We start from the raw sequence: 19,957 nt of genomic DNA on the forward strand, positions 1-19,957 counted from the left end.
CCTGACACACCATATGGAGCACTGTAGTAGGTGTTGCACAACATTCAACAACATCATTGTATCTTAGATGAGCTGAGTAGACATGTATAGTGTACAAAAAATAGAGCAGCATCCAACTAAATTCTGACAAAAGAATTTCAGGCCATAGTGACAGTTAAGAGTAGAATGGTAGTATTCCGGCACCATACTCCACGACTGAACTTAAATCATTGACTGCAGAGGCTTGAAAAAAGATCAACACCAAATGTATTAGCTGAAATAATGTTGTAACAGAAGTAGGTAGTCATCATTAGCAGTGGCGCTTGCACCAACAAAATATTAGCTCTGCAATAAAGATTGTATTTATGCATGACCAAGCAGCAAGAGCTCCACTAGCTAGAAAAAGTAGTACAGAGTGCCATGAAGAAGCATAAGGAAGCAGCAATTGCAATTTAACATGACCACCATTTGTAGAAATGCAATTTTGAAATCCAGGCAACACCTGATGTCAATTGCCTTCAGGCCACAGAAAAAACCTTAGTAGCCAGAAACGTGAAAGGGCATCACCAATCTCCTTAAAATTCGCGAATTTGCGTTCCCAAATGAGATTCGTATCAGGAACGCGATCCTAACATGCAAAAAACGCGCTCCCAACTTGTCAGAAACGTGTGATTTCAAGTTCCAACCAATCCCAACATAAACTCAACAGAATATGTATCTAGATTCTAGACCCGAACATTTTGGGTTTACAAAGTCAAGTCCGCAACAATTGAAATGAATCAAACAAACAGAGTCAACCATGGGATCAGAAACTCAAAATCCATGTCTGCCCCTAAACGTTACATTAACACCAACTGACATCAATATGGATGCTAATCTATCTATACACAAAAGATCAAAGATCAATGTAAGATGAGAATTTCTTTGAAAAATAGTTTTGTTAATTGTTGTTGGCGTGATTGATGTTTCCATTGTAAACTTAATCCCGATATAAACTTAACTCCAACATGAAGTTAGTTCCCACCGATTTCGAATATTTAGTTTCTTGTAATCAGATAAAAAATTTGATTTCTTTGTTGTCACTTCAGATCTTACTCTATATAAGGCCGTTACTCATACTTCCATAGTTCCACCAAACAAATTCTTTCTCTTCTTTTTCTTTTATTCTACCATGGATACATCTTCAAATTCAGTGATAAATATAGAAGAGGATGATGGCGACCGAGCACAAAGTCAAGTTCGCTCGTAACAAACACAAGAGGCAAAAAAAAATAGTCAATGACTGAGAAATATTCTCGCACATAATTAACATTTTCTAAATATTTAAGGTTTTATGTCTTATTTGTTAGTTATAAAATTGGAAAATGAGTAATATAACTAAGATTTCTAAAATATTGTAATTTACGTTCCCAATTCGTTCCCCGAATTTCATTTTCTGAAAATTTTACGATTCGCGTTCCGTCCCCGCTCCCGTCCTTGTTCCCGCTCCTGGCTACTAAGGAAAAAACTATTTTCACTTCAATTGCTTGAGCTTGTAAGCTGCATTCTCATATAAATACATTTCCAACACCGCTAAATTGCATACATCAATGAATTCTGAGAAGACCATGAAGAAAAATACGAATCCAGCATACAATCATACTACCAAACTTGTAATACAGTCGCGGGTTGATGAAACACCAAAGTTGCAATACAAAGCTGAGTCTTCGCAGATGGAAAAATCAGGCCAGAAGTAAAAATGTTGCAGTGAAAGAATAAAGAAAGAAACCTGGGAGTATGACATTGCTGGTGCAGATAGAAGTAATCAGCGCAAACCAAGTCTGACAAACTAAGATGTATAAAGATTGACACAACAACAGTTGGTGCAAGTAAACTAGCAGCATAGTAGTAGAAGGAGAGTAGCAGGCACTTGAAGTGATGCAGGAGCATTCTGAGCAACCAACCAAATAGCAGCTCCTGGAGATGTAGTTAAAGTACTTGATGTTGTAGAAGTATATGGCAGTAGATGTGCTTGTAGGAGGAAGTAAGATTAAGAAATCTTCAACTATAACAACCATGTATTTCTGAAAAATCTTCACACTGAAAAACATGTATTTCTGCACTTGATGTACTGTACTATAACAACTGTGCTTGTAATGACAGTAATTGTTGTAAGATGAACAGGAATGCAGCAACTAGTGGTTTTTGCACACGATATAATATAACAGGAATGCAACTCCATACACAAACTGTAGCAGTACACTGATGATAAACCAACACAGTAAGCAGAAGTAGTAGTACAATCTGAGAACATCGTAACAGGACACTGCATAAGAACCCATAACCAACTGTTTTGGAGTTTACACTCAGCAACAATAGCTTCTTAGTACAAGATGAAACAGAGAATAAGAGTAATACATGTACAGTTCCCTCAAGGTTAAAGTTACTTCACTCCAGCAAGAAGTAATACATGAAAATTCACTGCCAACACCACTAACTTGCACACACCAATGACACGAGAGAAGAAGTAATAGCTCGAACTGATGTCCATCAAATTATTGAAAGTACTGAGATGAAAAGTACTCATTAGTTGTACCATTATTATGCACCAAAAAATGAATGAAAAGAAGCTGAAAAGATAACCAAACTAGGCTACATCAGAATTGAATGTAGAATCATCAAGGAGAACATCAACCTATACTTAATATAACTCTCTAATTCCAATTCCAGAACATCATCTTCAGTTGCATCATTAAACTCGCAATCCAACTCACTCGTGATCTCACACATGACGAGGACTATGCCAAAACTAGCACCAATGGGATGAACTAATAATAAGCAATCTAAGCACATATAGTGCAGCAAACACCCACTTCATACACTCATTAATACTCATCTGCGTTTTAAGAGGAGATTTTCCCCACTTTCAAATGGAACAACATTAAGCTTCTTTCTAATCTAGACAATGTGTAGCAGAGATAGGCATGCTCAGATTTAAAAGCACCAGGTATCATCACAAGTAGGACTTGATTAAAAAACTAGTTGCCACAAACTAGTTATGATGAAAAGGCTTTTGAAGACAAAATTGTCTGTTATTGAGATAGTGATGTAGAAGCTGAAAACATGAGGTTAAAACCTAAAGTAATCTAAAGATAGCAATGGAGATTACCAGCAGAGACTCAAATTTCAGTTGATGAGTTAAGAAATTTCAATCCTAAACAAGAAAACTGGAAATTGGAAAAACCAAGAGCTCAAACCCCAAAACTGAGTTTTAGATCCAAAATCATGCTTAATCCTCTTGACGACGTTGCAATACTAGCATCAGGATCAGACACAACCTCACACTACTTAACCATGAATAATCACAGCTGCATATTGTCCATTAAAACCAACTGTATGAACAAAATGGATGAAAATTAGAAGAACTCAAACTTTTTAATTCGTACACTCCAACTCCAATACGTAATTCAAACTTAGAAACATCATGTAAAACACGAAATTCTTCAACACATATGTGAGGACTGCCTTGAAGTAAGATATGAGACCAACAACTTCTCAATCTTCTGTTGAATCCAATCGGTGGAACGAATTTAAGTTTTCGCCCTAACTAGACCGTAGTGTAGCGGACTAGAACACGCTCAGACTATCTCGGCATCAGGAATCAAGAGCAGCAGATCTTGATGAAGAAATTAGCTGCAAAAAACAAGCTAATTACGATGGAAATCTTTGGTTGAAGATGAAATTGGAAGATGTTGTTGTTCGAATTCTAGATCTGAGATTTAATTCTGTGTAAGATGAAGAACAATCTGTTGATTTTTGATGAAGAACAATCAGAGTTTGATGATGATATGATGAACAACAACAGAAGATGAAGATTTAGGTTGAATTAGTGGAAAAATTGGATCGATACCCTCAGAAATTCATGATTTCTGAGTCTGATACCATGCTAACATTCAATGAATAAAATGTCTACATTGTATTGAGACGGTTTGAATCAGTGAATTGATTAAGAGAAAGATTCTATTGGATTACAGGACAGACTCAGGTTTATATACCGAGTTCTCTTATCTCTCGACTGGCAGCTCTCAACAGACACGTGCTACATGCACATTTACATAATATAAGTCTTACTCTCTGATAACACCTTACACACACAACTCTCGCAGGTTCTACAACACTATATGCTATTACCCACACCGACTCACCAGTTACACTCACACCTTTTCACCAGTCACACTCAAAAAAAAAAAAGAATTGCCTGGACTTCTCATCATCACAGAGACTGTTTTAAAGATTCAAAACACTTCTTCATTGTGCATATAGCGAAATTTTGGTTCTGCATGGACAATTTTCACCTTTTTCATCGGATGCATGCCCACCAGTGGAGTGAAAATATTCACAACCACAATCCAAAATATTTATTCCCGGAGTATTATGGTGTTCAGACCTTTGTTTGTGCTTGGAGTTGCTCCTGTACATGTAAATCCCAGACCCAATTAATACGGGGTAATTAAAAATATAAAGAATACAAATGGCACTAGTAAAAATAATTCAATTGTGGGATTTATTGAAGTATAGTACATATGGTGCTACTTATAGATCACAAAGTTTAGATTCAGGTCATGTGAATATCATCTTGAATAATCAGGTAATTCTGTCAGATTCCTAAGGTCTCTGTTCTACACATAGCTCCGGAATTGGACCTGGCCTAGAGAAATCATATGCAAACTTACAGATTTCAACCTAAACGAAAAACTAACCTCTGTCACAAAGAAAGAATGAAATCCAAAGGGAACGTGGGGTAGCTCAACAACTGCAACCGGATCAGATGACATTGTTTTGGTATCAATTACATTCACCATAGATTTTCTGCACCAAATAACATATCAATATATTTTTGTTAGATGATAGGGGATTGAAGAACAAAAAGAAATTAACATCAATTCGGTTTAAGTAATTAAACCGAAAATTTGAAGTGAAACGAAGTCTTTCAGAAGCAAATTTGGGGCCATGTCTATGTAAACCATATGGTAAGAGTTTATGCATGCTAATATTATCGGCATTCACAATGTATTGGTACCATTCAAGGTCATGGTAAAACCAAAACCACATAGTTAAATGCTTATAGTAAAGCCAAGACTGCAAGCATCTTCTACTTGTTATGTGACACGAGAATCAGAAGAAAGGGTTATCAGGAAAGGGTGAAAGCCTGAAGAACCTTGAAGATTGTCTTTGTCTTATTTAGTCTCTAGTCATGATATACTTATATGCAACATTTGGCTATTATGACCAAGCATATAATTCCACCACCAACATTTGGCTACTATATAAAATTGTCAACAAGGACGAGAAAACAGGAAGAAAAGAAAAAAGATGATACCACTTACCCAGTGTTCTCATCATATACGAAGAATATTAAGTATCCATCATCTTCTTCAGATGTTACTCCTGGCTCACGGGAAACAAAAACAGTGTCGCCGCAATACTTTCCAGGTTCCAAGTTAAAGATAGCTTTAATATTTCCTCCTACCTCAAGATTTTTCCTTTCCAACGATGGTTCCGCATGCATATCAAATTTAACAATTCCTCCCCGTTTACCAATAATAGTAGTATACACAAACCTTTGTTTCCTGCATTACAAATGATGCATTAACAAAACAAGAACCATCGCCAACATAGCATCGACAAGATAAAAGAAGAAAAAACTTACCTGCCGACATAATTGTAATTAACCCGTGGAAATTCTACAGAAGATACTGACAGTTTTTTCTGTGATGCTAAACCATTTTTCATGTTGAATCTCATCTCGTACCTGGTAAGACACAAAAGAGATGTTGTAAAAAACCAGGTAAATAAATTGTTTCACAGATAGTCAAAATTAAACGGCTTACAGTTCACTTTTGTAGTCGAACGGGTTTGCAATTAAGTAGGCAATGCTCATCGAATCAGTATTCTCAAGGCGACAAGTTATCAAAACTACTTCGTCACCATCCTCCCATGCATTGGCTACTCATTGGACGAAATATCAGTATAAAAAACAAGAACATATTAATTCATCTTTCACTCGAGTACCTTATCCACGAATAAAATGTAATGGCGAAATTAATGAACAGGTGAAAAAACGTGATCAGTTGGCAAGCATGGATCTTAATTAGGACTTGCCATAGCCAGTTGGTGAGTATGCATGGATTTTAAGACTCGTCACATGACACGTTTTCTTGATCGGTTTCCCTAGCTATGCGCTACATTCTTATTCGCATGTTCATCATGCGATTTCCATGAAGGCACTATTACATAGGGAGTTTCACCATTTTCTTATTTTAGCTAATTAATCTACAACACCCCCAACGACTCATAAATATTTGTATGATAATGCGAAAAACGAGTGAAACATTATGACTTACCGTTGTGAAATATAAAACAGTTTGGAAGTTCGAACCATCTCATATTATGCTCATCCGTTGAATATCGAGGAAGAACACCAAAACGAGCTTTCTTTGTTGCATCAAATGCAAGAAATTGCTCTTTTGTCACCAAATTCTGAAATACAAATTCTCAAAAAAAGATTGTTCATAATTGTTGGGATATCAATTTGTAACTGTCTAGACAGAGTAAAACTATATGTAACGGACTAGGGCTGACAAAGACGGTTAGGACTGGGAAGCTAGAGTTAATATAATTTCGGTTATGTAGTAGTATCTATTTCAAGAGTACAAGGCTATAAATAGCCATGTTGTACTACCATTTGGAAAACTACGTCAAAGTTATTAATAAAAAGAGTGAGTTCAGTCTGTTCGTAGAACTAGCTAAGGCCTTACGCTTCAGTTCTGCTAGAGTTCTAGGATCTATTTGTACGAGAAAAGTTAAGGAAATATTATATGTCCGTACATCTCCGTAGTATTATGTGTCAATTAACATGTTAATAATGTTTCCCCAAGACGCACCAATTGAAAAGAACTTATTAGAGTTTTTGAATTTTATCATGCATGGTATCAGAGCTTCCCAATATCTTAATTTTCAACAATAATATTTGACGAATTTTGTTATGTTTATGTTTTTAGATAAAATAAGTTTAATTAATTACTTGTAAATATTTATACCTTGCAGGCTTAGGGGTTCAATATCGAAAGGCACATGTGGTACAAAACCACTGAGACAACAATAAACAATCTCCCAGTAAAATATAATTCATAAAACCATTGATATACCTTCGGTCGAAATTTCATAGACAAATCCATGAAAATCGCAAAGTTTTCTGTAATAGCAAAGTCATGCATCATGGTAGGTTCTGATAATGTGACTGGCACGGGATCATGCATGAAACCATCTTTAGAAATGACCCGATATGTACAATAAGGGGGTGTTAGCTGACTCCCAAAAGTAAACATCTCACCTTCAATCAACATTACCATTTATGTTAAACAAACGCTAGGAGATATTACTTCATGTTTACGTGTTACTAGATAACAACACACAATATATAATAAATTATGCTTTACCAGTAAATGGATCGATCTTTGGATGTGCAGTAAAAGGATGCTCTAATCGTTTGCCATAATCTAGTATTCCAACAGTTTGCAGATCTCCATCTTCCAAAATTCTTAGAACATCTGAAAATTTGTAAAAAGAAAAAAAGAAGAATGATAGCCTAGTCATACAATATAATAATAATGCTCCCATAAGATATACAAGTTCTGGAATTTTGACATTTTTCTTTTTTGTTAGTATTTGTTATGCTCGCTGTTTTTATAGTTATGCTGCTAAGTATTGGCATGAACCATGGCTTTTGAATTATGCATCTTCGATAACACTACAGTAATAGGTTGTAAATTGTTTTTTTTTTTTTTTAGCTCATCCTTTTGCTTATTTTGAAACTTGCTATTAAACATATATGAAGGAGTAATCAACATTACTTACAAGGCTTATCATTTTCTCCAAGAGCCAAAAGTTCTCCATGGTGATATGTGAGATTAGTATTACCTGCCCAAAACGGGAATATAAGAAATTTAACCGAGATATAATCACCTAATGTACCGAACTCTTTCACCCGAATGAACTAATGCCTTTTAGTCTAAATGTCTTTTTTACAGTTGGTGCATACGACCATTTTCTTTCAAAAATAAATAAATCACATAAAACAGGTAAAGGAAACCTACTTGTTCCCCATCCATATGAAACATCCAATACTTTAAATATGGATCGAAGAAAATGCATGCTACCGGTGAACAATCCAAATAATCCATCAAGATCTCCAATCTGCAAATGGCATTACACAATAGGAGAGTTGATTGTTATGTACAGTATGTATAGTACTAATAATAGTAGTAGAGATGAAATATGAATTGGTTACGTTCTTAAGAGCGTCCAGAATCAAGCGATTATAACCAAAGAGCAAAAACTAAAAAATACCAACAAAAAAAATTTAGTTAATAGTTAGTGTTAAACACAACTGGTGACGAGAAAATTATAGTCAAGCGCAAGTATAATCTACCTCTGATACAGAACAAACCTATAATCAGCATCTCAATCACAAACGAAGTTTATAGCTACGCCTGAATCGAACGTACATTATAACTAGACCTAGCATCGGGCGAACTCTATATTTCTGTTTGAAATGAAACGGACGCACGCCTGACAAACAGACGTAAACTTAAACTTCGCCTGATTGGGGCGAAGATTTTAAATCCATTTTCCACAAGCGAAGATTATACACACGCCCCACTTCTTTTCCTTGCGTATGTACAACTATGCTAAATCCAAATTTGGATTGATCTATTCCGTTATGTAATTAAATGGTTAGTAATGTTGTATCTATTCACTGACCATGTTACCTTCAAAGCCCACATAGGTTCATCAAGAGTGGCAATTTTCGCCAAAAAGAAAACTGAATAGGTGAAAATTTGAGGGATGTCTCATAATCCAAATGCACGTGGGTAGAATAATGAAACTTGTATTTTTGACGTTAGGCGACAGGCGTAAGTATAAACTTAGTTGATGTCAGGTGAATGCATTAGATAGGCCTGATGGGGCGTTAATATAACGTTCGTCTGACTCAAAAGAATGTTAAATGCTCCGCTAACGGGCGACCCATTTGAATGGAGATTTAATCTGCGACTGGATTACATGTGCAGTTTATACGTCCGTTCCACTCCAAACAATGTGCCTGGTATCGAACGCATTTTTGATCTCCGCTCGACCAAGTATAGTTTTGGTCCGGATTCTAAATACATTCTGATTTTTGGTTTTATTCCACATATTTGATTTTACTTCGTACGACTGTTATCTGTTTTTACGGAGTTTTAGTTTTTACTCGTCCATAGTGGACGCTATAATTCCATGCCATAAAGTAAAGACTGGGATACGCAAATAGTTTTTTAAGGGGTTAATAACATGTAACTGGAGCATCTCTGCAAAATCTTATTTTATTACGTCACATAGTATTTTAGACTTCCAATTTGGAGATTTCATCTTGAACGATTAAAATCTACAAAATAAGAACGAAGTCTATTTAGACTTTCGGTTTAGCCTTCATTAATTTAATCATTTTTTTCCTTACCTTTTAGAGCCAAAATTTCTTATCTTTGCTACATTTACAAACCTTGAGGAATAAAGGTGTTAAAACTTATAATATGGGCATTCCAGCACCCACTGCTAAAAATGCTCCAAATACGTTACCCCACTCAAGTCTAAGACCCTATCAAAAATACCATAATATATCAATCAATGTTATAGGACTTCCGGTACATGTAGACCCGTTGCTATATATCAAGAGTTTTCCTCTTAGCTGGCTTAACCTATGTAATTTGTAATTCATATCCAACCAACAGACACCACTTCTTCTCTATTCATTAGTATCTTAGTAGTAATAATACTACAACAATCAATTAAGTAGTAGTAGATTTTGTAAAACAACTTATAGTCTTATGGTCTAGTGCAATTTTTTTGAATTCGTTACCCCTAATTTCATTTGGATCAACCGGGGGAATCTTGTAAGCGAATGATTTACCTTGTACTCTATAAAGGGTTTTTTGTTTTAATATAATCTTCTCTTCGACGAAGAAAAAAAGAGAAATCAATGGAGTATTTATCTATATGAGGATCTTAACGTTGACGTGCCGGCAACACATTAAGTCTCATGTTTTCTCCAAAATCAAGAAACCATGTGGCACACTAGGTTTGCCCAATTGTAAACATATACCTTAAGGAATTTTGCTCCACCAAAGTATTCTTCCTGCTTTAGACGAGATGTCCTTACATAACGTGAAACATATGTTGCCTTTCCATCTTTAACGCGCAGCCCGTGAACCATTCTGCAGGGTATATAGCATTTCTCATATTAACAAGAAACAACTGCTGGTTATGCAGGCTAGATTCAGTCCTTATGGTATGGCTATTAATATCAATCCGAAATTACAGTTCACTAATTTGTTAGAGTTGGGAAAACTCAGAAATAAAAAAAACTCAGAAATTATTAAAAAGAGAAAATAAATAAATCAATTATCTCACAAGCCACACGTCAAATATATATATATTGGGATTTTTTATTTCTTTTTACCTTTTTTTCTTCTTGTGTGGAAGTAATGTTTTTTCCCTTGTAGCTTAATATTTTGGTTGTGGATGCTAGCCGTTTTTTGTTGTATCTATAAAAAAACGCGAATTTTCTTATGTATATGTTCATGCGTAAAAAACATGGGATGTAGAATTTCTTGGAGTCCCTGGATCTATACTTAGGAATCGTAGATCATGGATGCATCTATGTGATCCGGCGATGCAAAATACTTAGGAATCGTAGATCATGGATGCATATTTTCATACTGGGGTGTAAAGCTCATTTCATCCATAGAGAGTATGGGCATAATGTTCATGCATGCATCTAATATATCGATCTGGATATTATTCGTGCATTTAAATAACCAGGATTTAAAAAAATAAAAGAAAAGAAAATTGCATATCCAAATTATGGATGTACAACGACGAAAATTCTGTAATAAGAATTATATGGACCATTTTGGGGGAGGGTTTTTCATACGGTGTTTGAAACGAAATGTATTGGACCATCGATACTTGCACCAAGCACCAAATTTAGCGAGCTTGGATATAAAATAATAGGAAATACTGATAAACTTTCCCACTCTCAGTTTCGGTTTAATAAATTGTCCCCATTTTTTTCAACTTTTCAAAACTGTTCACACTGTTAATTTTTCCATCCAATTTTTTACTTAGTTACCCTTTACTTGTCATGTTTATCTTCTATTTCATTCTTTCAGGTTCGTCGAGCTCGGTTCATGGATTTAGGGTTCGGGGTTCAGGGTTAAAAGTTCATGGTTCAGGGTTCATGGTTCACGATATAGTTCAGGGTTCGGGGTTAGGGGTTTAGGGTTCATAGTTCAGGCTTCATTGTTCATGGTTCAGGGTTCAGGGTTCACGATATAGTTCAGGGTTAGGGGTTTAAGGTTCATGGTTCAGGTTTACGGTTTATGGTTAGGGTTCATAGTTCACGACATAGTTTAGGAGTAAATATGACTTTTTAACAGGTGTGATTACTTCCACCTTGCATTTAACGGGATGGAAAGCATTATTTGAAAAAAACAGGGCAGTTTAGAAAAGTGCAAAAAAGCGGGGACACTTTTTTTACCCTAATTCAAAACTGGGTCACTTTATCAAAATTTCCAAAATAATATAATAATGTAAACAAGTTATCCACTTACCCGTCTCCATCGTACCTGCAAGCAACAATGACAACAGATATTAGCAAGACAACCGACAAGATAAGTTAATCTTCATCAGTAATTGTTGGAAAACGATTAATAAAAAATAATTTTTTAAAGTTTTAATAAAAAATTATAATTTATTGTTTTATTTTGTGAATGAAAGTTCTTAGTCCCACATCGTGGAGTTTCTAATTTTTAGTAGTTTTAACAAACTATATAAACCTTTTAGTCCCACATCGGGGAGTTTTTCTTCTTAAATTATTTTATTCCATTATATAAAGAAATTCACTATTTTTGTAAAATCTATGGGAAAGGGGTTGCTCTATATTTTAGGGGGACCCCTAAGGGAAAATATTTTATAGCGTTTCTTAAGAGTTCGCGATTTTCCTTAACGGTTTTTTCGGAGTTGCCAAACTCAAGTTGAGCATCTACTACATATGCTAGTAGTAGGTGTAGTAGGGTGTTTTATCCTGGAGATATCCGTCCTGTGAGGGCTATAGCATCACTCTTGAGCGTATCCGGGCGCTAATGTCTTAAGGGCAACGTGTTTAACACGTGACTCACTCTGTTTTTCCAAAGTTTGACCTTGTTGCTGTTGTGGAGATATGAGAAGCTCGTTCGTTTCGTCAATCGATCAATTCCATTATAAAGGAGATAAGTATCAATAACTTTTTCTTATTTGATTTTTTCTTTATTTTAATTATTGCACCCAACAATCTTAAGACATTATAATTTGTAATAAAAAAATGGTTGGTTGGTTTGTGAATCATGGATGTTAATTGTGGAGTGAAAAACAAAAACGAATTTTTTGGTCAGATGTAGAGTTTCGAGATTATCTCTTAACCTAGAAGGAATTTCGATGAACCCTTTTGACACAACGTAGTAGACATCCTGATAGTTATCCACGTAAAATTGCAGAATTTTTGGAGTTGTAAAAGTATTTTTTTGATATTTTACAAAACAGACAAATGTTCCTGAAAAATTCTGACGGGCGAACTTTTGTTGTTAACTAAAGTATTTTTTATGGGGTAATCATGAGTTTTTTGATATGGTGGTTCAAACTAAGTTTCTAAATCTAGATATTATCTTCAAAACTCATATTTTATCTTCCGTTTCAGAACTAAGGTTTGTGAGATGTGGTGTATTAGGTGATTTGGAAATTACCGTGTCCGTGGTCAGAGTATAAACGAAGATTGTGACATGAAATTGAAAAGGAACATGGCTACCAGGCGCATATGGATGAACACAAGTCTTCCAAAGCTGACAAAGACGGGAATATCAAACACAACTCTAACCGTGGTCTTCATAAGAAAGGTATGTTTCGTAAAACTGAATCCGGCGTTACTTTAATTAAGGGTGATTGTTATGTTTGTAAAATTACGGACCATACGGTAGTAAAGTGTAGACAACATAAAAGCTTAATAAGTAGAAAGTTAATGGTAATTTAGTTGCAAATTAGAACGAGTTCATTGACATGATGTCGGAAGTTATTTTAACAACCAATGTGAGAGACCAGAAGGTGGACTCTGGAGCCACCAAGAATGTTTGTTGAAACAGAGACCTGTTCACCTCCTATCAGAGGATAGGGGATGTCGAGAAACTCTTTTGAGTAACTCATCTGCAATAGAGGTTGCATAAAAGAAAAGGTCGAGCAAAGCTCATATCTGTAATACTCTCACATTGAATGAAGTTTTCATGTTCCAAGCATATGCAAGAATCTTGTATCTTGTTTGTTCTATTGTAGATGGAAAAGATTTAAGATCTTAATTTTCTGGAAAACTTGTTGTAACAAGGCATTATTTTTTAAGCAAGAGTTATAGGACTTTGGGTCTATATAAGCTTAACGGAAAAACTGATGATGAACATAGTTGATTCTTGTGCTTTCTTTTGTGATTGATTGTTTTATGTGGTAAGCTTGTAACCGTAAACTTATAAGTCAATGCTTAACTGGATAGCATAGGCTGCGTACCCAAATTTAGTTTGGACTTTGAACACAAAAGTGAAATCTGTGAAGAATCAAATTGCTTTAAAACCTTTTAGCACAAATGTTCAGAGTAATTCTAAGCCTTAGAATTAATTCAGTTAGGCCTAGATGACATGAGTTCAACCTAAAATCACTGTGGTAAAAGATGGTTTATAACTTCCGTAGATGATTGTACGAGGTACTGTCTTGTATACTTGCTTAGGGATAAGGATGATGCCTTAGAAGCCTTAAGATGTATAAACTTGAAGTTCAAAACCAATTAGAAGCCTTGAACATAACAATGTATCCTTAAGAAGATGATAATTGTCATGTTGATTAGTTCAGGATTACCTGCGGCCTTGTGGGGGGGCAGTCATGTTAACTAGTATATCCTGAATAGAGTACCCTTAAGGATCAGATAAAACTCCATATGATTTATGGATAGGTAGATGACCTTCTTATGAATGCGTCAAGTGTGGGGGTGTTTGACTAAGTTGTCATTCGTCTTCCTAAAAGAAGTAGATAGAAACCAAAAATGTTGATTGTGTCTTCATATAAGGTATGCTGAGTATACTTCTACATATAGATTTTTGGTTGTGTGTTCTGATTTTTCATACTTTGGTGTGATTTTTTCTGACTTTGTGTGAATACTATTACATAATCTAGGGATGCTGAGTTCTTTGAAGTTTATTCTTAAACCTGTACCTCATTAGAGATGTGTTGTTGATCCCCTAGATTTATTTTCAAATAGTCAGAACTTATCTTAAAGGAAGATGAAGTTAAGGTTGAGCCTAAGAGAAAAAAAATTAGACTTGAGACTTCTTATGAAGCCGACTTCATAACATGCCTAGCTTAGTCTAAGCCCGGACTTGTAAAGAAGCCTTGATATCTACTGAAACCCCATTCTGGTAAGAAGCTTCATTTAGTGAAATGGACTCAGTCCGTCGGAACCTGACTTGGGAGGTTTATAGTTTACCTCCAGAGAGTAAGACCATGAGATGTAAATGAGTCTTTAAGAGGAAACATTAGGTATATGGAACTGTAGAAAAATATTAGGCTAAGTTGGTAGCTAAAGGCTATAAACTAAAAGAAGGTGTATATTTCCTTGATTCTTATTCACATGTGACGAGATTTACTTACGTTGAGATGCTAATTGTTATTGCTGTCATAAACAAATTAGAGATACATCAGATGGATGTTAAGACAGCTTTTCTAAAATCGTGAATTAGATAAAGAAATTTACATAGACCAACCTGAGGACTTTGTAGTGAAAGGTTATGATGACAAAGTTTGTAAGTTGAACAAAATTTTGTATGGTTTATAAAATAAGCACGTAAACAGTGACATGGAAAATTTGATCATGTGATAATGTGTAGTGGATTTAAGTTAATGAATCTGACAAGTATATTTACAAGTAACTTGTTAAGGATGCCTGTGTGATTGTATGCTTGTATGTTGATGATATGCTTATACTTGATACAAACATAGATGTGATTAATTCCACTAAAAACATGCGTGAATGAGAACGTTGACTTGAAAGACTTAGGCCCTGTTGATGTAATCTTAGGGATGAGGATTAGAAAATAATCTAACATATGTAGTCTTAGTCATTCTCATTATGTTGAATTTGTGCTTAAGAGATACAATCAGTGTGATTGTAAGCCTGCTTGTACTCCGTACGATTATTCTTGTAGACTCAAGAAAAAGGATAGTGGAGTATCTTAACTTGAATACTCAAGAGTTATAGGATGTCTGATGAATTTAATGAACTGTAAGTGTCCAGACATTGCCTATAGTGTGAGTAAGTTAAGTATATACTTGTTGTCCAGAGCAAGAGCATTGATGCACTAGTAGAGTATGGTACCTAAAATACTCTATTACCTTTTGTTTGATTTATGAAAGGTATCTTGTGTCCTTGAGGACTTTGTGATGCAAACTGGATAGTTGACTCAGAGGAGTCTAAGTCTACGAGTGGATATGTTTCACTCTAGCAGAAGGTTTGTTTTGGAAGATTTCAAACACATATATTGCTCAATTCATTATGGAATCTGAGAGTATTGAGATAGATAAAGCACGAGAGGGGGAGTGCCTAAGATGCTTTTTAGAAGACATTCCTCTCTGGCATAGGCCTGTGCCAGCTATATCTATATATTTGTTAGCCAAGCTATAATAGCTAAAGCTAAAATAACTAATCTCAATTGGCGTTATTTCCATTGATTGGATAAAGTCCAAGGAGAATATCGCGCAACCTTTGACGAAAGGTTCATCCAAGAGATTGTTAGAAACACATCGAGGGGAAGGGGCTTAAGCTCATAAATTAAACTTGCCATGAAGGATACTCAACCTTGCTGACTGGAGATCCCAAGATCAAGGTTTCGAATGAGACAACTAATTTATGGTGGGTAAAGGTAAACACTATCAGAGAATTTTATTCTCTGTCCCTTCCCTATGGTGTAGACGTGATAGTGTGACTGCATGTGAAGGATGACTTTTAAGAAGTCTTAATGAGTTCTATAGTTTCAATTTAAGATTGAAGTGGGGTGTAGCAGTAACACTCTTTATGGAAACTCACCTATTTGAATAAGGAAGTGGGACGCTTCCTATGAGAATATGAGCTTTGATTGTCTAGAGCATTCTGAGAAACAGGATATGTCCAGGGCCAAATTGGACAAAACGGCACGAGCTTGGCAGCAATCTTGGAGATATCACCCGTGGTTGTTATCGCGAATTACATCAAATGCTATCAGTTCAAGATATAGTTCATTGTCTCTAGCAAGTAATTCCGGTAATATCTCACTAAGCAAAGGTTCAAGACCTCATGGACACCTCTGCCTAAAATGGTATTTCCTGCGCTTTTTATGTGATTTTCGTTTTGATGGTTTTGGTATTACTGGAACTTAGGACCTAAAGGTCACTAAGGGTTTACTAGTTCATGCTTTTTCACTTTGGTGAAAGATACCTATAGTCTCACCATGTGAGAACTAAAGATGAAAGCTCTCAATACTATTATGATTTATGCAATCCATAGTATGACCCTGGGGTCAACACACTTTTGTGTGAGGGAGAGGACGTAGAAATGACTAGTATGATTTCAACACTTGCACGATCAGTCTGTTTGGATCGTGAGGTTGGGATGTTGATTTACCAAGATCTATCTGTGTTTTCATGTTTTATTGAGTTTTCATTCATGTGGGGGATTGTTGGAAAACGATTAATAAAAAAATATTTTTTTAAAGTTTTAATAAAAAATTATAATTTATTGTTTTATTTTGTGAATGAAAGTTTTTAGTCCCACATCGTGGAGTTTCCAATTTTTAGTAGTTTTAACAAACTATATAAACCTTTTAGTCCCACATCGGGGAGTTTTTCTTCTTAAATTGTTTTATTCCATTATATAAAGAAATTCACTACTTTTGTAAAATCTATGGGAAAGGGATTGCTCTATATTTTAGAGGGACCCCTAAGGGAATATATTTTATAGCGTTTCTTAAGAGTTCGCGATTTTCCTTAACGGTTTTTTCGGAGTTGCCAAGCTCAAGTTGAGCATCTACTACATATGCTAGTAGTAGGTGTAGTAGGGTGTTTTATCCTGGAGATATCCGTCCTGTGAGGGCTATAGCATCACTCTTGAGTGTATCCGGGCGCTAATGTCTTAAGGGCAACGTGTTGAACACGTGACTCACTCTATTTTTCCAAAGTTTTGCCTTGTTGCTGTTGTGGAGATATGAGAAGCTCGTTCGTTTCGTCAATCGATCAATTCCATTATAAAGGACATAAATATCAATAACTTTTGCTTATTTGATTTTTATCTTTATTTTAATTTTGCACCCAACAATTTGCACAGTGCTTCCGTTTCTGTTTCGTTATTGGGAAAATTGTAGCTATGTTCCACAAATTTATTTCGTATATTTATTACCGCATGCAATTAATAAACAGTGAGATGGGTTTTATCTTTCTTTCGTTTTGGTGGTTATAAAGTCACTGGCTTCCTTTTAATGTAAATACCTTGTTCATTTTTTTTTCTTTTAATATATATCCTTTTCTCTCAAATTTTTTTTTTAATAAACAGTGGATGAATAATGAATGATCTATTCAGAAAATGATAGGATATTTATTTCCACATGCATGCAGTTAGCAATGGATGAACGATCTACTCAGAAAATGATCTATGCAATATATTAAATTAATAAATTGACAAAATTACAGGCTTTTGTTGTATACATTAAATAATGAATAAGTTTCTGAAAGCCATGTTGGAAATTGAATTTACCGGTGCCTGACACATGCATCAAATGCTCTAGCGAAACTGTTAACTTAAACAACATTGAAATATGCAGTATGCACAAAATTTATTATTTGTAGTTCTAATTTAGTCAGTCGAGCTCGAGTCTGTTAAACGAAGGAGCAGTAATCAAATATATACAATCGATTCACAACAACAAAAACTCGATCAATTATCTAAATGAACATGGAATTTGTGTAGTTGACTTACCAGTGATAGCCAGCTACGGGCATAAACTTAGGGTTTGGACCAATCATTAGCAACTCTCCATTCAATCCTTCCTGTATTTAGCAGTCACATAAAAAGCGGTTAACAGACGAGATGTATTAATTTGTATATATTATAGGGCTTTTTGTTCAGGGTTCAGGGAGAGATGTAGACGAAAAACTTAACTTCTCCATGAACGAACCTTGATAAGAAAAAAAACAAAAAAAAACAAAAACATGAAATTAAAGAAATTGTTTTTGGAATGAAAAAGAAATGGTCAAACAAGAAGAAATGGAGGAAGTATTGATGCAACTGTATAACTATTGAAAAAAATAAGAAAAGACTGAAAAAAAGAAGAAATCATCTAATTTGATGTTTGAAGTAACTGCGATCAAATTAAAATGGTGGGAAGACAAACAGTTTCATGATATTTAACATCTAAGCATCCGGCCAATGTCAATGTTACTCGGTGGTAAATTTATCGGGCGATAATATAGTGATATAAGTTTAATTGTCAGTACTAAATTCTTTACCTGTCAAAAAAATAAAATAAAATCAAGCGTTCTTAAAGAACTCAAAATTTTATACATGCATACATGTACGTGTGCATGTGCTGGATTATTATTGCTTCTTACCGGAAGGTATCCTTTGACAAAGAGATTTGGTTGAGGCGGAGTTTCTTCGCGCAACGGTTCAAAAAGGCCAGACAAGTACTGGTTAGGCTGTTCTGAATCTCGCATGAGCTTGACTATCAACTTCTCTAAAACATCAAAGAATTTAGAAGCATTTCCTTTCTTAGGTTTAGGATCCACTGACAAAATTCTTCCTTCTCTTGACCTGTCAGTACTAATTGCAGTTGCACTTTGTTGATTATGGTTTTCCGGCTGGGACGATCTAGCAGGTGAGGAGCTTCCGCATCGGACCATTTTCAGTTTGGTACTCTTGTGTGTCCGATCATTATTACAAGGAAATACTAAATGCAATCGCTGATGGATCGTTTGGACAAACATTGATTTTTCTGAGTTGGAAACACTGGTTCGTCCAGGGAAGAACCCTGAATCAATAGCTGACATTTTCTTTTGTGTATACAGGTTTGAACATGCAAAACCAAGATACAATTAGGAAGTTGCGTTTGAGGAAGGCCTCCCACTTACGGTTAACTCCGTTCGTTTCTCGGACTAATCAAAACCGCCTCCAAATACTACAAATCTTGCTTGATCGATGACCAACATGCAAAAATGTAATAAGTCAGAGGTGAAGGTACACAGAGAAAGAGAGAGAGAGAGGGGGAGGGAGGGAGCTAGTTATTTGAGTGTTATGTGTCTTCTGGGTTAATAATTTAGGTAGTTGGAAGTTAACACGTTGAGTGAACACGCCCCCAAACACCGGTGGGAAACCAGAATATGTTATAATTGTGCTCCTTTATTTTTTTTTATTTTTTTTTGTAAAGCCTCTATTTTTCATTCATAATTTTAAATGAAGGTTACATGAGATCCGAGTACACCAAGGAATAAAAGATAACGAGAACATCATATTTGAAGTAGTACGATCGAATAATCCGACAAGAAAAAGAGAAGAAAAATAAAAAAAAATATTACCTAAAATAAACATGATAGACCCGATTAAATCGGAGAAATGATGGTCTTCATGGGATAACCTGACCATTTAATAGATTTTCTTCTTGACAATCTTGTTAACACACTATTGGTTTATGCAAGTTTTTATATAAAGTTCAAACAACGATGAATTTGAAATTAATATTTTGGTGGTATGTTTTTCTTATAAAACTCTATTTTCCTAAAAGAAATGTGCACAATAAGAGACTTATAACACCAT

At 35.2% G+C, this 19,957-nt stretch overlaps 1 protein-coding gene across 2 annotated transcripts; it reads right to left on the reverse strand.

Annotated features, from left to right (window-relative positions):
* Positions 1-1,251: 1,251 nt before the first annotated feature.
* LOC113304308 (carotenoid 9,10(9',10')-cleavage dioxygenase 1-like) lies at positions 1,252-19,376 on the reverse strand. 2 transcript variants are annotated; one of them, XM_026553383.1, is made up of 14 exons: positions 18,757-19,376; positions 18,125-18,195; positions 11,667-11,681; positions 10,157-10,268; positions 8,115-8,214; positions 7,876-7,938; positions 7,458-7,568; positions 7,167-7,351; positions 6,363-6,498; positions 5,850-5,964; positions 5,669-5,770; positions 5,346-5,588; positions 4,719-4,827; positions 1,252-4,429 (listed from the first exon to the last, which is right to left on the reverse strand). In XM_026553383.1, the coding sequence occupies exons 1-14, from the start codon at positions 19,192-19,194 to the stop codon at positions 4,400-4,402; spliced, it is 1,830 nt and encodes a 609-aa protein (XP_026409168.1). In that variant the 5' UTR covers positions 19,195-19,376; the 3' UTR covers positions 1,252-4,399. The 2 variants fall into 2 exon arrangements, 1 of the variants encoding a protein (XP_026409168.1); XR_003338139.1 differs by lacking the exon at positions 1,252-4,429 and having other exon boundaries at positions 4,756-4,827; positions 5,346-5,406; positions 5,489-5,588.
* Positions 19,377-19,957: the final 581 nt, after the last annotated feature.

Source organism: Papaver somniferum, chromosome 8 (genome assembly GCF_003573695.1).
Source record: "Papaver somniferum cultivar HN1 chromosome 8, ASM357369v1, whole genome shotgun sequence".
Lineage (NCBI taxonomy): Eukaryota > Viridiplantae > Streptophyta > Magnoliopsida > Ranunculales > Papaveraceae > Papaver > Papaver somniferum.

What these genes read in the sequence shown, in the direction of transcription:
- LOC113304308 (XM_026553383.1), bottom strand. Translation starts at nt 19,194, where the DNA reads ATGTCAGCTATTGATTCAGGGTTCTTCCCTGGACGAACCAGTGTTTCC. An exon ending in TTCATATGGATGGGGAACAA is followed by an intron (nt 7,939 to 8,114) that starts GTAGGTTTCCTT and finishes CGTTTTGGGCAG; the next exon opens with GTAATACTAATCTCACATAT. An exon ending in CTATGAAATTTCGACCGAAG is followed by an intron (nt 6,499 to 7,166) that starts GTATATCAATGG and finishes TTTGTATTTCAG; the next exon opens with AATTTGGTGACAAAAGAGCA.